The sequence below is a fragment of the Schistocerca americana genome, chromosome 7 (genome assembly GCF_021461395.2).
Source record: "Schistocerca americana isolate TAMUIC-IGC-003095 chromosome 7, iqSchAmer2.1, whole genome shotgun sequence".
NCBI lineage: Eukaryota > Metazoa > Arthropoda > Insecta > Orthoptera > Acrididae > Schistocerca > Schistocerca americana.
Genome location: NC_060125.1, coordinates 394,659,012 through 394,677,848, shown reverse-complemented (window position 1 = coordinate 394,677,848; position 18,837 = coordinate 394,659,012). Strand labels below are relative to the sequence as shown.

The window sequence follows — 18,837 nt, the reverse complement described above, 5'->3', positions numbered from 1 at the left end:
CATAACTTGGATGCCTTGTATTGTGCTATTCAGAAGAGATCTCCATCCCCCTCATACTCTTACAGATTTGTAGACAGCCCTGGAGGATTCATGGTGTCAATTCCCTCCAGCATTACTTCAGACATACGTCAAATCCATGCCATGTCGTGTTGCAGCACTTCTGCGTGCTCCTGGGGGGCCCTACACAATATTAGCCAGTGTACCAGTTTCTTTCACTCTTCAGTGTATTTGCGAATGGACAAGTGTACATTTCAATAAGTGCTCATGATTTCTTGCAACAGAAGAAAGCTATTCTAGTTTACAGTATTGCACTATATTATATAAATGCTGATTTTAAAAATAACACCAGAAACGTGTGAAGCTACTTACAAAGTACTTAAGGAAGGCAAATAACTGAAGGTACATCCTGGTTTTATTTCACAGTTGATGGACTCAGCAATTTTATATAGCCCTCATTACTTATTCTATTTCTGTATTCAGGATATGTCTAGTTATACATTGCTTCATTTGCTGTGTACATTTATAACAATTTTGCTGTAGCAGATGTCACATTTCAAAGCCATGCAGCGATGCAAGTGCTCCTAGCAGTTCAATTTCTCAGTGCAGCGAACAGAAGGCCAACGATTTCTTTGATAAATCTAATGTGAGGCACTAGATGCGATCAAATAAATTGGACAAAAGACATTTGACAAAAGTTCCCTATTACACTAGATCCAATATTGGGACAAATCAACTTTGTCCAATAAAAACTGATAGTGTAATATCGGCCTTATAGAAGTGTTGATGTCCCATGGTTGTCTTTTGTAATGATTACTGATAAAATGCTGACATTTCACCTTCTTCCTTGTGTCAGTACTTTCCTGCTGTACATAACAGTCATTCCCAATTATGAACCATATAATGATGGCATGAAGCTACTGAACTTTCAAAGTTACACAATATTTAAAAATAAAGAAGTTGTGGCACGCAACTTAGCTCAGTACCGTATATACCACTTGAGCAGCTTTTGGATTAATTTCATTGCTCATTTTCTCAACCAGCTGATGGTCTACCCACAAAGGAATGGACTTATCCCATTCCCAGCTTTCTCACAACAAAAATGTTATGGTCACCACAAATCAAACCTTTGATTTAAAACCCAGTATCACTGGCACTTATCTCTAACCTACAGATGTACTTAATGCAGTATTTGCATCTTCCCATTCAACCCTCCAATACTCACGCAAAATGATGTTTCTTCTTCAATCATATTAAGATGTTCCAGACCTGCCAGTTCACATGAACAATTTTCACTGAATAGAATGCCAACCTGCTTGCAACTCGGGCACTGCAGTCCTCAGTGTAACATAAAAGTGTCGAGAAGTTGTATTACGTATGCCTTGCAAGAAAAGCATGAATTGCTCAAACTCCAGGGTTTACTACTTTTCTTTCCCTTCCACAGAGCATAAAGCTTTGCTCGTTCAGTGTACATACAGTACACAAATACATTAATTATTTTGGGTAATCAGAACCATAAGAGGAATCACTTGTTAAATATTTTTACTGGTGGCTAACAACTGAATTAACACAAATAGAGATGAGCCAGGGAGTGGGAAAATCGTGCCTCCAGTGAGCAGAAAGACAAGTACCTCGAGTAGCAAAGCTACTGCATACTCTAGAATACCTACTGCACTGTTGTTAATTTAGCAGAACTGAGACTCTACCAAAAAATTCCCTGCAAGTACAATGACACCCGAGCAGTAAACTTTTATACAATGTTCTTGAGATCTGTAGGAAATAATCACACCACCATTACAGACAGGTAATGAGAACACTACAAATTACTGTAAATTTGGATGAATAACACAAACATCCCATATGGACGACGTCCTTTGGTCGATACCACACATTTCAAAGAAATAGAAGCTCCACCTTTGCTTTTAAATTTTAAGTGACAAGAGAAAATTACACCGAAGTCATATACGGTATAAACCTGCTTTTACATTCCCGATATTAATGATTTCCTGCCGTTTATGACATTTATCACTCCCATCAAATTTCCTACGTCCACAATGTTAATTCGTACCCAATTTTGCACCAACATATTTATAATTTTCCCGCAATTTACGCATCATGAAAAAATGTTTCTGGTGAAGAAACTAAAATTAAATGACGCTGGCTGCCAAATACAGTTTCCAAACATTACATGGTAAAGAAAGTTTCTTGACATCAGAGTGCTAAACTCAGTGGATTTGAACTGGTCAATTTGTAAAAGTTGAAACAAGTAGTGTGTGTGTGTATCTGCTGCCACTGCCAAATACTACTCTGATTGGAGTTAACTAGGTTTGTCCAAATAACAATATTGTGACCAATCACAACCATTCCCCAACTGTCTCTACAGCACATGCACAATTTTGTGACTGTTGTGATCATCACAGCTTTGTCAAATAACATTTAGCACATTTAGTCTTTTGAGCACTTGTAGCACTAGTTGACATCTTAGATCACTTTGCGTTGCTCAAACATTGTGATTAAACACAGCACCAAATTATATTATTTTTCATCCTGAGCAAAACGTGTTTCAAGAAATCATTCTTGTCATCAAGTGCAGAATTTAGGTGTGTGCTTTTTTGTGATGTTACATTGGGAGTGAAAGTTTCCATGTGTGGTTTTCTACACAACTGAGGTGGCACAGTACCAGATAATCTCAAAAAGAAGACTACACTGCAAGATACACAGAACAACTCATACACAAACACCACATAGAATACTTATGTAAACATCTGCACTTGACAACAAGAAAAATTCCCAATACCCGCTGCACTACGCATGAAAAAATACATGACTGTTACAGTGTTTCATTATTTAAATAGCGAATTACTGCTGCAGCCTTTCCAACATCAATTATGGCATATTAAATTGAGTCAAACATTGTATTTCCCTGGCAGTTATCAGTTCCTGTTACATCAGCAGTTGTTATTAGATGATAATCCTTTATCAGATAAATGAACCCCTGACAAGAGTATTTTTATGCCTGTTATGTGTAAATACATAAAGTGCGAAAATACAAAGCAGTATCCTAACTTAACTCTTACAGCTTAAAATGTTATTTCCCATCCACATTTTACACTTATTTTGGAAGTTTTACCAACACAGCAACAGTCTACTTACAGCAGATGGATCTATATTTTGAAGACTAAGATTTACTACAAATTTTCAAACACACACACACACACACACACACACACACACACACACACACACACACACAGTGCTGCTGTTAAAAACATTTGTGTGTAAAACTTGCAAAGTCACTTGATAACCAAGTTTTTCAGTGTCAAGCATTTTTAAGATAAAATGAACTGAAATGATCTCCCTTCACATAATAGTGACATTTGCCATATCATCAGTGGCCTCATAGTCCAGAAGTAAAGTTATCATAAATAACAAATTATCAAATTAATGGTGATTGAACTGAAATGATCTCCCTTCACATAATAGTGACATTTGCCATATCATCAGTGACCTCATAGTCCAGAAGTAAAGTTATCATAAATAACAAATTATCAAATTAATGGTGATTACTAGGACATAAAATTAGAACACTCAAAACCAGTCCTTTATCATTCTCTCAATTTCACAAGTCATAAAAAGAGCATTTAGAGCTAAGGAAATTTATGTTTGGTAATATAACAAATAAAACCTCAAAAACATACTTTATTCCTTTTATTTACAACTTTTATTTACTTAAGAGGAATGAATCTTGAACTGTGAGTGGCACCAATTCCAGGACGTCCATGTTTAACTGGTTTGTATGTGACACTGAATTCACCAAGGTAGTGTCCAATCATTTCAGGCTGCAAATAAAGAATGATTTACTAGTATCTGAAGCTGCTTAACTTAATATTTAAAATAGAACTAAACCAAAATTCTTCCACAGTATCTTTAAGTGTTCACTACTGCACCAATATAAATTTACTATGCAACTAATTATTATGATTCAGAGCAGTGGTTGTCATTTCTGGTCCCTACCACCCACTGGCGGGTGTACAAACTATCAAGTGGGGGGCAGGAGTTTAAAAACATTTTCATTAGCTTTTCACGAAATTTTGACTACGTATTTGGTGCTTTAATTTGCTGCAACTCTGGTGTACAAATTTTATAAAATAAGTAACTTCTCTACTTTATAAGTCACGATTGCTGTAGTACTGTTGGGCAGTAGGTATGAAAGGTTGACTAGCCCTGATTCAGAGTATGAAACTGTTAATAACACTTATCAAAAAACACACTTAAAAGAAAAAACTAAAAATTACTTATATGGTATATAAATAATTTTTGAATGTGAATAATACGTGAAGCTTCAACAAGAATCATTAAATTATTGCATTCCACATCATACCAACAATGTTCCACTAAAGCCTCTTCATTTGCAGAAGTGAGCATCCGTAACTATCAGCAACACCAGAACAATTATGGAACACTAAACCACCTTTCACCTTAATAGTAATATGGAAAAAGTCACAGGAATACTCAAAATGATTTCATTTCAATAATTTGATGTTAATATCAGAGTAGAAACTTGCTGATCAAAGTACAGAGGCAAATATTCCACGTCATTTCACAGAGACAATAGAGCTCACCAGTTTGAGTTGTCACCTACGCACTGCAGGGGAGCGTGACTGACAACATGTTCTAAACAGTAGTTTCCAGACAGAAAACACCACCCAGTAGTGGAACTGCATTTATGTCTAACTTCAAATGTTATAAAATATGGACTGCATTGATTGGTTGCTTGGAGAAGTATCAAATGTACAGGATGAACGTAACAACTATGTGGGCATGGATGGTGACCTGTAATATCCTAAAAAGCAGTATGGATTGCCCTAAGTGGTAAACTACAGCCACACTCATGTCAAATGATGAAACATTCAGTGTTGGCAACAATATGAAGGGCAGGAAAACTGCTTGGGTAATCTGAAAAAAAGATTCAACCAGAGTGTGCAGGTGCGTACTCCGTTTGATTATCTCAAACTTGCAGTCAGAACATATCAGAGTTCCGGACCATGTGGATCCCCAGGAGCTTTCAGAAAAAAATCTTTGCTACATTATATATATGGTGACTGCCAGGTCTTCCTTCTGTGATGAAGTGTTTATCAAGAAGGTAATTAACAATTCACAACAGAGAGGCAAGGGGTCGTCTAAATAGATGGGACAACATTTGGGAAAAGGAAACACAGCAATGGGCATAAAATTACCAGACAGTGGGTTTTTGATGCAATTAAGAGAAGATCAACTAAAGTCTCCGTCCTTCCTATGGGAGAAAAATCTGAAACAGGTCTTTACATCAATAACCAAAGAAAGATCCTCCCTGCCATACAACACTAGGTACTGAAAGTTTTCAACACTTCATAGACCCATCAGTTCATTCCATTCACACACACATTATGCAGAGGCTGCCGAGATGCCATCCAACGATACGACAAAGACTGAGCACTTCACAGCTTACATAGCTGAGTATCTGTTCCACAGAGAACACTGCACAAAAGAACTATAACATAACTTTTGACTGAGGCAGGTAAACTGGAGACAAACAGTTCCCTCCCTGATGTAGGCATAACTTGCAACAAAATATAAAGGAATTCAAAGCATTTGCTTTTCTCATCATTCAAGAATGAGAAGACATAGCTTCTCTTTGTAATACACTGTAAAAAATTTACTATTGCTAATTTTGCAATGTTGCAGGTGTTCAATTCCATCTTTGAGATTATTAATATTTTTGGTGTGCACTCAATTCTTGGGAGTCAGCATGACTAAGCAGTGATGTTTCTGATACATCATGTGTACTGTATTGTGATTAACTGATAGCAGCCAACTGCGGTGAGTTAACAACTGAATTTTAGTCAGCCAATCAAAGCTCACGTTAAATGATTCACCAGATAATGACTGCAGATACTCAGAGCACAGGACTTGTGTTGTAGTGAGTGAATAGCAACATCACTTACGTAGTGCGAACGCACAAACAGGGAAGTTGATGGTTCATATTAATACATATTTAGTACAGATACAAGAAAATCTTAGCTTTCACCTATAATAATCATTAAAAAAAAATTATTATTATTCCAACTGTGCAGACAGAGTCCAAGAGCACATCTTAAATTACGGCAGCTGAATATTTCTGACTCACCCAATTACAAATTTTACTGCTGTGCACCAAACATTTCATGGGTTACCTGGCTGAATAAATGTTCTAACAAACACTTCAATTTCTCCACAGAAAAACCAATGACATGTGAAATTGCTCAGGAATTCACCTCTCACATTAAGAATAGTTATTGCATAATTTGTAATCTATGAAGGAACTAAAATTAATATGAATACTAACCTTGAAGTTTGGTCTTTTTAGCACATTATCCTTTAAGATGCATCAAACATAAATATGACAGTACGTTTTAAATAATGGCATAAATGGGCAGGCTTCTAGGCCCAAAACTTTTCTAAGTGGCTGGCCCTCAAAGCACTAAGTTTTGAATGAGAGACAAATGCTACGTAATTTACAAAATTAATTGCACATTCACACAAGTTAACATAATTCATCTTGAGTAAAATGAAATTTACTTTTACAGCAACGCTTTTCACATCACCAATCGCAATAATAACGAGCAACCTGGTACAAATGTGAACAGCTGTGACATTACACTCATCAAAAGTAGTTCGTTGTTTCGCAAGTATTGCACTGTCTTCGTCCTACAGCCTTTGACATTTTGTCATCTGCAGACACTTAAGATGCACTGTGTTTATTTGTTGTTGTAAATGGCGCATTTTCTTTGCAACTACCATTTTATTTGGGTGTTATTTCCTTGTTTATGTTTTCTTTTGCAGTGTTATTCTACAGTAGTGGGCCAAAGTAAAAGTCTTTGTTAGAGTATCAGTTCATAACAGTCAAATTACCAAAATTTAACTGGAAACTGAAACAATGAAAAATTCCCAGAATTCGAAGCTTTTTCCCAGACAAAAACTCCTGGGTTTCTCCTAGATTTCCCAGGGTGCATATATACATCCTGTATTAATTTAACGAAACTATCATCTGCAATCATTGATGTTATTTGTTATGAATGTATTTGCTGCAATTCTTGTTGCATAGGTTAACAGCTGGAATGTTTCCTCGATGGCTGGAAATTTGAACATGACTGCCAGTAAAGTCAGAAGGTAAACAAGTTATACAACGGTAGTTTTTGCTATTGTGAAACTATGAAAAATATATATAACTATATCTTATCAGCACTTGACAGTCTGAAGTGGGCCTCACTGTGGCTCTCGATTTGATCAGCTAGTCAAATCATGCGATATCCAGATCTGTGGGACATTTGGATGTGACAGTGGCCTGCTGGCGAACGTGGGCAGCACACATGTGCTCGGCAAGGTTTCGGTCAAACTAGCATGACCACAAGAGAGAATCACTATTGTGCACCAAGCACATTGCAACCTCTTCACACCTGTACCTGGCATCTGAGAACAGGTAATGGTCACCCTGCAAGGTTTTGTTGCCCTGTACCATTGTTCAGAGTCAAGCAGCAACAGGACTAGGGAATTACAGTCCCGTGCATTGGCTGCTGTAGCCAGAACACAAGCAGCTGTCTTTGGAGTAGTGCTGTGACCTGGAAGCACAGACTGCTGATTAATGGCACTGCCTGTGAAGAACTGCAGTTCTGCACTACCCAGGTTGCATACTTCCAGTACTCTGAGAGGCACAGTCTGGTTACTCTTGGTATCAAGTTGTGGAGACAAACTGTTGGTAATGATTACCCAGAGTCAGTATCCAGGTTCTCAAGAACCTGCTACAACAGTCATAGGCCAACATTGCCGTATTTAATATGTTTTTGCTTCTTGTGTACTTATAATTAATTCTGGATATCTGGGTACAATATTGTGAATGTGTTCTCAAAAAGGTGATTTTTTTTTAACATGACTGGATGAAAAGAGAGCCCCATAACACACTGAAAAAGAGATCCTCACAAATCATTCAAGGTGATATACAGTATCCCCAAGGATGATTCATTTTTGAAACCATATTAAAGAAAATACAAGAAAATTAAATAACAAGAAAAATGTCTATTTACAACAATTGATGATATATCCTTAAAAAGGAAGCAATAAATGCATCTGACAAAGTTTGTCTAATATGCATATAATAGAAGGAAACATTCCACGTGGGAAAAAATTATATATAAAAACAAAGATGAGGTGACTTACCGAACGAAAGCGCTGGCAGGTCGATAGACACACAAACAAACACAAACACACACACAAAATTCAAGCTTTCGCAACACACTGTTGCCTCATCAGGAAAGAGGGAAGGAGAGGGGAAGACGAAAGGAAGTGGGTTTTAAGGGAGAGGGTAAGGAGTCATTCCAATCCCGGGAGCGGAAAGACTTACCTTTGGGGGAAAAAAGGACAGGTATACACTTGCACACACGCACATATCCATCCACACATACAGACACAAGCAGACATATTTAAAGACAAAGAGTTTGGGCAGAGATGTCAGTCGAGGCAGAAGTGTAGAGGCAAAGAAGTTGTTGAAAGCAGGTGAGGTATGAGTGGCGGCAACTTGAAATTAGCGGAGATTGAGGCCTGGCGGATGACGAGAAGAGAGGATATACTGAAGGGCAAGTTCCCATCTCCTGAGTTCAGATAGGTTGGTGTTGGTGGGAAGTATCCAGATAACCCGGACGGTGTAACACTGTGCCAAGATGTGCTGGCTGTGCACCAAGGCATGTTTAGCCACAGGGTGATCCTCATTACCAACAAACACTGTCTGCCTGTGTCCAATCATGCGAATGGACAGTTTGTTGCTGGTCATTCCCACATAGAATGCATCACAGTGTAGGCAGGTCAGTTGGTAAATCACGTGGGTGCTTTCACATGTGGCTCTGCCTTTGATCGCGTACACCTTCCGGGTTACAGGACTGGAGTAGGTGGTGGTGGGAGGGTGCATGGGACAGGTTTTGCATCGGGGGCGGTTACAAGGATAGGAGCCAGAGGGTAGGGAAGGTGGTTTGGGGATTTCATAGGGATGGACGAACAGGTTACGAAGGTTAGGTGGACGGCGGAAAGACACTCTTGGCGGAGTGGGGAGGATTTCATGAAGGATGGATCTCATTTCAGGGCAGGATTTGAGGAAGTCGTATCCCTGCTGGAGAGCCACATTCAGAGTCTGGTCCAGTCCCGGAAAGTATCCTGTCACAAGTGGGGCACTTTTGTGGTTCTTCTGTGGGGGATTCTGGGTTCGAGGGGACGAGGAAGTGGCTCTGGTTATTTGCTTCTGTACCAGGTCGGGAGGGTAGTTGCGGGATGCGAAAGCTGTTTTCAGGTTGTTGGTGTAATGATTCAGGGATTCCGAACTGGAGCAGATTCGTTTGCCACGAAGACCTGATCCTAATCCTACTCCTAATGATCCGACTCCTCAAGACACCATCCAAATTGAACCCTGCCTGGAACAGTTCCGTCCTCCGTCACAGCGGGACCCACCTCCTCTTCCTCAAAATCACCCTCTCCAAACCTTCCAGGAATTTCTGACTTCCAGCCTTGCATCTCAATCCTTCTTAAAAAACCTTAATCCTACACCCAACATCACCACTGCTGAAGCCCAGGCTATCCGTGATCTGAAGGCTGACCGATCCATCGTCATTCTTCCGGCGGACAAGGGTTCCACGACCGTGGTACTTGATCGTCGGGAGTATGTGGCTGAGGGACTGTGTCAGCTTTCAGACAACACTACATACAAAGTTTGCCAAGGTAACCCCATTCCCGATGTCCAGGCGGAGCTTCAAGGAATCCTTAGAACCTTAGGCCCCCTGCAAAACCTTTCACCTGACTCCATCAACCTCCTGACCCCACCGACACCCCGCACCCCTACCTTCTCCCTAAAATCCACAAACCCAATCATCCCGGCCGCCCCATTGTAGCTGGTTACCAAGCCCCCACAGAACGTATCTCTGCCTACATAGATCAACACCTTCAACCCATTACATGCAGTCTCCCATCCTTCATCAAAGACACCAACCACTTCCTTGAACGCCTGGAATCCTTACCCAATCTGTTACCCCCGGAAACCATCCTTGTAACCATTGATGCCACATCCTTATACACAAATATTCCGCACGTCCAGGGCCTCGCTGCGATGGAGCATTTCCTTTCACGCCGATCACCTGCCACCCTACCTAAAACCTCTTTCCTCATTACCTTAGCCAGCTTCATCCTGACCCACAACTTCTTCACTTTTGAAGGCCAGACATACCAACAATTAAAGGGAACAGCCATGGGTACCAGGATGGCCCCCTCGTACGCCAACCTATTCATAGGTCGCTTAGAGGAAGCCTTCTTGGTTACCCAAGTCTGCCAACCCAAAGTTTGGTACAGATTTATTGATGACATCTTCATGATCTGGACTCACAGTGAAGAAGAACTCCAGAATTTCCTCTCCAACCTCAACTCCTTTGGTTCCATCAGATTCACCTGGTCCTACTCCAAATCCCATGCCACTTTCCTTGACGTTGACCTCCACCTGTCCAATGGCCAACTTCACACGTCCGTCCACATCAAACCCACCAACAAGCAACAGTACCTCCATTATGACAGCTGCCACCCATTCCACATCAAACGGTCCCTTCCCTACAGCCTAGGTCTTCGTGGCAAACGAATCTGCTCCAGTCCGGAATCCCTGAATCATTACACCAACAACCTGAAAACAGCTTTCACATCCCGCAACTACCCTCCCGACCTGGTACAGAAGCAAATAACCAGAGCCACTTCCTCGTCCCCTCGAACCCAGAATCCCCCACAGAAGAACCACAAAAGTGCCCCACTTGTGACAGGATACTTTCCGGGACTGGACCAGACTCTGAATGTGGCTCTCCAGCAGGGATACGACTTCCTCAAATCCTGCCCTGAAATGAGATCCATCCTTCATGAAATCCTCCCCACTCCGCCAAGAGTGTCTTTCCGCCGTCCACCTAACCTTCGTAACCTGTTAGTCCATCCCTATGAAATCCCCAAACCACCTTCCCTACCCTCTGGCTCCCATCCTTGTAACCGCCCCCGATGCAAAACCTGTCCCATGCACCCTCCCACCACCACCTACTCCAGTCCTGTAACCCGGAAGGTGTACGCGATCAAAGGCAGAGCCACATGTGAAAGCACCCACGTGATTTACCAACTGACCTGCCTACACTGTGATGCATTCTATGTGGGAATGACCAGCAACAAACTGTCCATTCGCATGAATGGACACAGGCAGACAGTGTTTGTTGGTAATGAGGATCACCCTGTGGCCAAACATGCCTTGGTGCACAGCCAGCACATCTTGGCACAGTGTTACACCGTCCGGGTTATCTGGATACTTCCCACCAACACCAACCTATCCGAACTCCGGAGATGGGAACTTGCCCTTCAGTATATCCTCTCTTCTCGTCATCCGCCAGGCCTCAATCTCCGCTAATTTCAAGTTGCCGCCACTCATACCTCACCTGCTTTCAACAACTTCTTTGCCTCTACACTTCTGCCTCGACTGACATCTCTGCCCAAACTCTTTGTCTTTAAATATGTCTGCTTGTGTCTGTATGTGTGGATGGATATGTGCGTGTGTGCAAGTGTATACCTGTCCTTTTTTCCCCCAAAGGTAAGTCTTTCCGCTCCCGGGATTGGAATGACTCCTTACCCTCTCCCTTAAAACCCACTTCCTTTCGTCTTCCCCTCTCCTTCCCTCTTTCCTGATGAGGCAACAGTGTGTTGCGAAAGCTTGAATTTTGTGTGTGTGTTTGTGTTTGTTTGTGTGTCTATCGACCTGCCAGCACTTTCGTTCGGTAAGTCACCTCATCTTTGTTTTTATATATAATTTGTCTAATATGCTTTATATACACATCACCTCGACATTTACTGAAAGAGAATTATCGGTAACTGGTGCAACCCAGTGTGGTTAATGTTACAGAGCTTCAATTAATTTAAATAAAGAAGTAACTATTCATTAACACAAATGTACAAAGCCAACTAAAATTCCATATTTAATGTCACAAGCACGAAAATTTCATATTTAAGTAAATACATATATTTTGAAAATATTTAGTTCTTAAAAATCTACTACCCCCCCCCCCCTCATGAAATAAGATATGTAAATATGCAACTCTTAAGTCATGGATCATGTACAACCAAAAAGGCTGAAGAAATATGAAAGCAAAATCACTCAAACCCAGAGACTGAGGGAAAACATTGATGTAACTGTTAAGAGACTTGTGCCTCTCAGTTGATCATATTAAATGAAACCACTCAACCACGTAGAGTAAGTGAAAACCTTCACATAGCTGACATGGCTCCAAGTATTAGTTTCATTTGTCTGAAGAACAGACTGAACACAACTATCAACTGGTGAATCAGTCATTGAAGCCAGCTGGTTATCCCCCACTAGCCAGCTATTATTGTGTTCACAAACTTAAAGTTACCTATTTACTGATTTTCATATTTATACATCTCCACTGATGAAGATAAGCAGTTTAATTGATGCAGCAAATTAAAGTGTTCTCCAAAATTTAACACAAAATGTGAAATACACCTCTGTTAACTGGTTTTGTCAGCTGGACTACTGCTCCTCAAAAATGAAAAATTCTCATTTAGTTTGTATGTGAAGCAATGCCATTATATCAATCCAAGTGACAGCTATCATACAAACAACCAGATAATATACTTTGCCACATTTCCTAAGTTAAATAATATCGACCAAAGATACAGATGATAAAAAACCAAAACAGAAACTTGTAGAAAGTACTGTTTACAATGAATTCTACCATGTTAACTGTGAAGGATACAAAACACTATACATTAACGAATCCCACAGCAAACACACAGTAGATATTTCTCTCTAAGATTGAAATGGTTTCGTCTCTTACCTTCACCTCCACTTGGTTGAAGGTCTTTCCATTGTAAACTCCAACAATACTTCCTACCATCTCTGGCACAATTATCATATTACGAAGATGTGTCTTGACAATTTCGGGCTTTTCATTTGGTGGTGCTTCTTTCTTGGCTTTACGAAGCTTATTGACGAGAGCTAAAGGTTTGCGCTTCAGACCTCTTGAAAACCTACGCCGAGCTCTAGCATGGAAAAGCTCCATAAGCTGATCCCTGCGGGAAAAATAAAAATGCAACACCAGTGGTTGTTAAGTTCAAATGATTCATAACATCAATGTGGTACAATATGAGATTAATTTCAAAATCTGGACCTTAAATTTCTAAAGTGTGACCTAATAAACACTACTTTCAATGTTTCAGCAAATTTCTTGCTTCAATACCCAAGTTTGCTTTTCCCCCTTCCAAATATGCAAATGGGCCTTTTTAATACAGTTAAGTCTCTTTCAGTAATCTTACACTCCAAATTAGACATTTCCTCCATATTCATCCCACACTCATTTCTTTGCAACGCCTGCCATTGTTGTAGCTTTGCAAAACAGTAAACACCATATGTTGACATGTGGAATGTAGGTTGTTGCCAGGGGTAATATATTTTTTTTGACAATAGAGGGAAAGTAATACAATTCCATGGCAGTTGAAGTCTAGACCAGGGCCAGCAGTAGTCATGGTGGTGACTAGATACTACCAACAGGTTGGCAATGCATCAGTTCACATGACCAATGGGATGATTCTTTTGCACAACCAACGAAAGGTGAGAAGAGGGGGCTACGTATTTCTAGAACCAAAATTGAAACCATTGTCTTGCTTGCTGTTTTTTGTGTATTAAAATAAGTTTTGCAAGAAATATTTTGCGATTGTGGCAGTGGGTGCTATAAAGTGAATCGGTTTAAGTGATTTTGTTCTGCATGGCAACTCCCGTTGGTCCAAGTCTCATGGATTAATTGCAGACACACAAAAATGTGTCAAATATGGTGTGAAATGACCATACAACCAATCTGCACAAGTATAATGAGTAAGGGGATCAATGTTTGTTAATAAACATCAAGCCACTTACTCAGCCTTTTGCGTAGCAACATAGAGCAGATTACTATTTCACTGCTCTTTTAAATATTTCACTGCTCTTTTAAATATATCACTGCCCTTGTTTTGTAGCAATAGTACAGTTTAAATAGCTGCAAGCTAAACAAAGAGCAATAAAATTTACAATCATCTTTTACAGAAATGTTTTACCCTTTCTTTCGAACAAATTGCTAAAAAACACATCTGCCTGCTGCTCTCTCACTGTATGTGTAAAACAAACAGTGGACATACCTTTCATTCCCATTGTACCCCACAGCAAGTGCAGAAAACATTCCTGCACAAAACATCTAAGTATGCCACTAGTCCTGTTCTAGACTTTTACCTTCCATACAGTGGTGAACTATCCTAACACAGGATATCTGAAATCACAGAAATCATGAAAAATGGAATACGAGATGTAAAAGCACTTGCTTGGTTCAGCCAAAAACAGAGGAGCTCCATGAAAAAATGGGAGATATTTTCAGGAGTTTATATGAAGATAGGCCTAATTTTATAGCCTACACCAAGTGCATGGATTGATGGAAAAATAAACTGTAAGCTATTGTAGGAAAACTTCGTTTCATGTTGTCTGGAAGCACTGCAATCACAAACATCTAACACAATTAAATGATTTTGACAAGGTTGTTGTCAGGGATCCATGTTTAAAAGGCATATGAACATTGACTATCTCATGTCACAGAAAGGTCTTACGAGCATGTAAGAGAATATTTGCTTCACACATAGCACTTCATTGCTGTAATTAATTTTACAAGAAATTAGATATAAACATGCTAAAGCAATATTCCTGAGAAACATGCGTAATTAGGAGAAAAAACTAGTTTAGTGGTTTATTTCCTTGATGAACCAAGGGAGAATCAGAATCATTCCACGAACATCTGCCGGAAATCGAGTAATGGTACAGATTGTTTTAAATTTCCCACAGGAAAATGTTTCTGGATAACTATTTTGCATGCTTGCTCTTTGTTCCAAAGAGAAACCTTGCATTAAAGCATAAGAAAAACAGAAGTGACTATCTTTTGCAAATGAATGCTATCACTCAAGTAGTGTTTCTGAACAATTATTGCCACACTTTGCTTCGAAGCCCGTCATTGTAATGGACGAAGAGTTATCCTGCTGCTACAGAGAAATACCAAGTACAAACACCACGCAACTGCTCAAACTTTCATAAAAAAACATTCCACGCTATAAGCCACCCAGCTCAACTAGTACAGATCATTAATTTAAATAAAAAGTCACATAGGAAAATTTATGAGCTTTGCTTTTTTGAACCTTACCACCGTCTGTACAAACCAACTGAATTAATCTGAGCACACAGGTTTGAGGGCATGGAGACAAAATAGCATCTACCCTTCTGAATGAGCATTGTGGCATGCTAAATAGCTAAAGGAAGGACTGACAGGTAGGTGAGTATGGACATAAGCCTCGAAATTATGATAATTTTACAATTAGATAGTTCATACCAAGACTCTTAACAGAAATTGTGGTTTCATGAAGTCAATTGCTGAAAGGAAGAAAATTGGGTTTAACGTCCCATTGACATCGAGCTTATTAAGAGACTGAGCAAAAGCTCGGATTGGGCAAGGATGAGGAAGGAAATCTGTCATAACCTTTGCAAGGAACCATCGCGGCATTTTCCTGGAACGGTTTAGGGAAATCACAGGAAATCTAAATCTGGGTGGTCAAACTTGTTTGAACCATCACACTCCCAAATGCAAGTCCACACCTCACTTGGTCAGACTGGAGCAGAGAGTACTAGTACTACAGAGGAGACTGAGTCAGACTGACACACACACACACAATTTCTGAAATAGAAAAACACAGCAAAACTCTCACACAAAAGATCACTATCTCTGGTTGCTGTGGCTGGACTGTCAATGCTGTTAGTTCATCCTGGAATTTCCACTGATTGTAGCTCTTATTTTTTAAAACTCGTGTTTAAAAATGTTCTTTTTTTTGCTAAAATGTCATTTGCATAAATAGTACACAAGAACTTCCTTGCCTTTATTGAATGGGAGTTTGCATCCTAAGTAGGATACTTCCTGCCACTGTAGCACATGCCATACAAAAAAGCCAAGTTTTGGAGAAATCTTCAACCCACAGTACAATTGAAACTACATTTTCGGAATATGCACATATAAATACGAAATCCGCCAAATATGGCAAGTCAGCTTCCAAACCACAGAAATGAAGATGGTACCTGCTCAATATGCTGCTGTCAGCCAATCACTGCAAGCACATGAATTGTTACCTGAGTCAACCCCACCACCAAATCAGATCTCAGTAGCAAATTTTCTTTGCAGGGACGCACAGACACCACGAAAAACACACACATGAATAAAATGCTGATGGATATCATCTTAAAACAATATACAAACTATGTTCTCACAAGCAAAGCCATGGTATTGCATATCTTTAATGATGAGGAGCCTGAAGTACAAGTTTCCCCAAAAGGCAATGAATTGTAATCACTAGTCATGTCTGCAGCACTCTACGAAGGAACTATTGCACCAATTGCACTGAGTGTGTGAAGTTTACCAGCCTCAATGTAAAAGTGATGCAATACTTCTTCCAGGAATGTACTCAGACATCAGAGGATGGCACCTGTGAGAATCTCGCCACATCTCTCCATCTCTTGGGCCTGCAGAGTTCACAACTATGGTTCAGTCTTAGGCGCTGAAAACTTCAGTACATAGAACGTTGTATGACTTTAAGCAGTCGTTAATGATGGTTATTCCACATAATATCTTTTCTTCAATCATAAATTCAATGGGTTAAGAAAGCACTTTTCTGCCCCTCACCGAGTTCCACCAAACATCCAATGTCTGAAGATTTTTATGGCCCATGCCTTGTTTCCTTTTCACAAATATTAACCTGATGGGCAGGATGAGCAGAGGACGCTGTGGTGTACGGGAAGGCGTCCTTTTGAGTGACTAGAATGATACACAACGACTTCAGACAAAATTTCTATTTGTTAAGATGAATGACAGCTTGCTCCAAATGTTGAAAAACTTAAGTTAATGCAGATATGGATCATCAGGCAGTTGACTGTTGATAGGTGGTGTCATTCGATCAGTTTTAGTATGAAATAACTTGTTGCCAAAGTCAAGACTTAAGAAATCCAGTGCCTTTAAGGACTTTTTACAACCACTTTATCTATGCCTTTACGAAACACCTAAGAATCCTGTAAATGTTGCATATCAATACTTGACAATACTTCATTTCTCACATTTGCTCATTGACTTGAAAAAGTGTAGTAAATGCTTTATTTCTTTCTTTCAATTTAAACAAGTCTAATTAAACCCAGAGACCAGGGGTCATTATGTGGCTGAACAGGCAATGCCATCAAAAATACACTGTACCCACCATAGAAATACAAGAAGGCAGCAGCTTGTTTCAAGAAATGAAGTCAATAGGTAAAAGAGACATAACCTATACAACTACATACTCTTGGGAAGAAAAGCCCGCCATCAACCATTGAAAAAACTTGGTGCAAACTTATCAAACATGAATGAAAATAAAAGGTCAACATTAAAACAAATGAGTAATGAGAATCAAGGTGAAACTGCACGTCCAATTGATGAAAGTCAAGACAGACACACTTAAGCGATAGGAATTTGCAAACTTTACAACTGGGCATTGAGCAAAGTGAAATGAGTGGATCAATACACTTCATTACACAACGGAAGAAGATTAACTTACGACCACATTGGAAATAACTAAATCCACGAAAAGCCTGCATAGTAATTCAACACACCGTTTATAGTATGAATAACTACAGACGAGGAAGAAACTATTCAGGTTACAGCCACAAACTCAACTGTCACACGATCTTTTGTTACAAAACAACTATGTTTAAGCGCATTTACTGTATAATTTCGACTGGTGAATAAATCTCTCACGTTTTCAAAGGAGGTACTTTGTTGGTCACAACACTACAAACTCCACTCCCCGTGACAGGACTATTAATATCAATAATGCTTCAAAATGGAAAACTTTTAGAAAAGATGCCTAGCAATAAAGGCAAAAGTTATACACTTCGCAGGTACACTGAACGCAACAGAAAAAGAAATAGAGGAAACAACATTCGTTCACGAACTTACATAGTCATGTCCAACAACTGATCTAGATCCACCCCACGGAAAGTAAATTTCCGGAAGGTCCTCTTCTTCTTCTGGGTTTCCTCTACCTGAAAACGGAGACAACCACATTTCAAAAACTTGCGTATTAGGGAATAAAGACCATTACGGTTTATAGCACCTCTGCACCTAACATCACGTTCAATTAACTAGTTACGCAGATTCGTCTACATGAAAGTAAAACTGTAGCAATCATTGACAGCGCGACAATTATCGCAATTCATTAAGATTGCATTAATTAAAACAGATATTACCTCCGCCATGATATTCCTAAGTCCTCAACACCACACTACAGTACACACAGGAACTCGAAGGGGAACTTCCGCTTTACAACTGAGGCATTTTGTTTCCCAAAGATCAAGGAAAGCAAAGACATTCCGTTTCTCAGCATTTCTCAGCATTTAAAACTTGCATCTTAAAACACGGACGACAATTTTTCGGGGCCAATGGCAATAACGTACTGCGGTCTATTTGGAGAAGTTTACTTCCAGAATTTTCAATGTGGAGTCACATGAAAGTCCCATTTTTAAGTTCTTTATAACGTCTAACGACAGAGAGATACATTTTTTTTTCTTTTTCTGAAAATGATTACTGGCAAGGAAAGGAGCACGTTTACATCCGATTAAATACACTTTTCGTTTACTAGATAGATAGTGAGAAGGTCATGAATGATTAAGAAAGC

General features: G+C 39.6%; 1 protein-coding gene across 1 annotated transcript; it reads right to left on the bottom strand.

Moving 5' to 3' along the window:
• Positions 1 to 3,690: 3,690 nt before the first annotated feature.
• LOC124621881 (40S ribosomal protein S15) lies at positions 3,691 to 18,535 on the bottom strand. Its single transcript, XM_047147348.1, has 4 exons — positions 18,410 to 18,535; positions 18,120 to 18,205; positions 12,918 to 13,152; positions 3,691 to 3,836 (listed from the first exon to the last, which is right to left on the bottom strand). Exons 1-4 carry the CDS (start codon positions 18,416 to 18,418, stop codon positions 3,723 to 3,725), a joined length of 444 nt encoding a protein of 147 aa, XP_047003304.1. The 5' UTR covers positions 18,419 to 18,535; the 3' UTR covers positions 3,691 to 3,722.
• Positions 18,536 to 18,837: the final 302 nt, after the last annotated feature.

What these genes read in the sequence shown, in the direction of transcription:
- LOC124621881 (XM_047147348.1), bottom strand. An exon ending in CAGTTGTTGGACATGACTAT is followed by an intron (nt 13,153 to 18,119) that starts GTAAGTTCGTGA and finishes TTTTTCCCGCAG; the next exon opens with GGATCAGCTTATGGAGCTTT. An exon ending in TCAACCAAGTGGAGGTGAAG is followed by an intron (nt 3,837 to 12,917) that starts GTAAGAGACGAA and finishes CTTTATTTGCAG; the next exon opens with CCTGAAATGATTGGACACTA.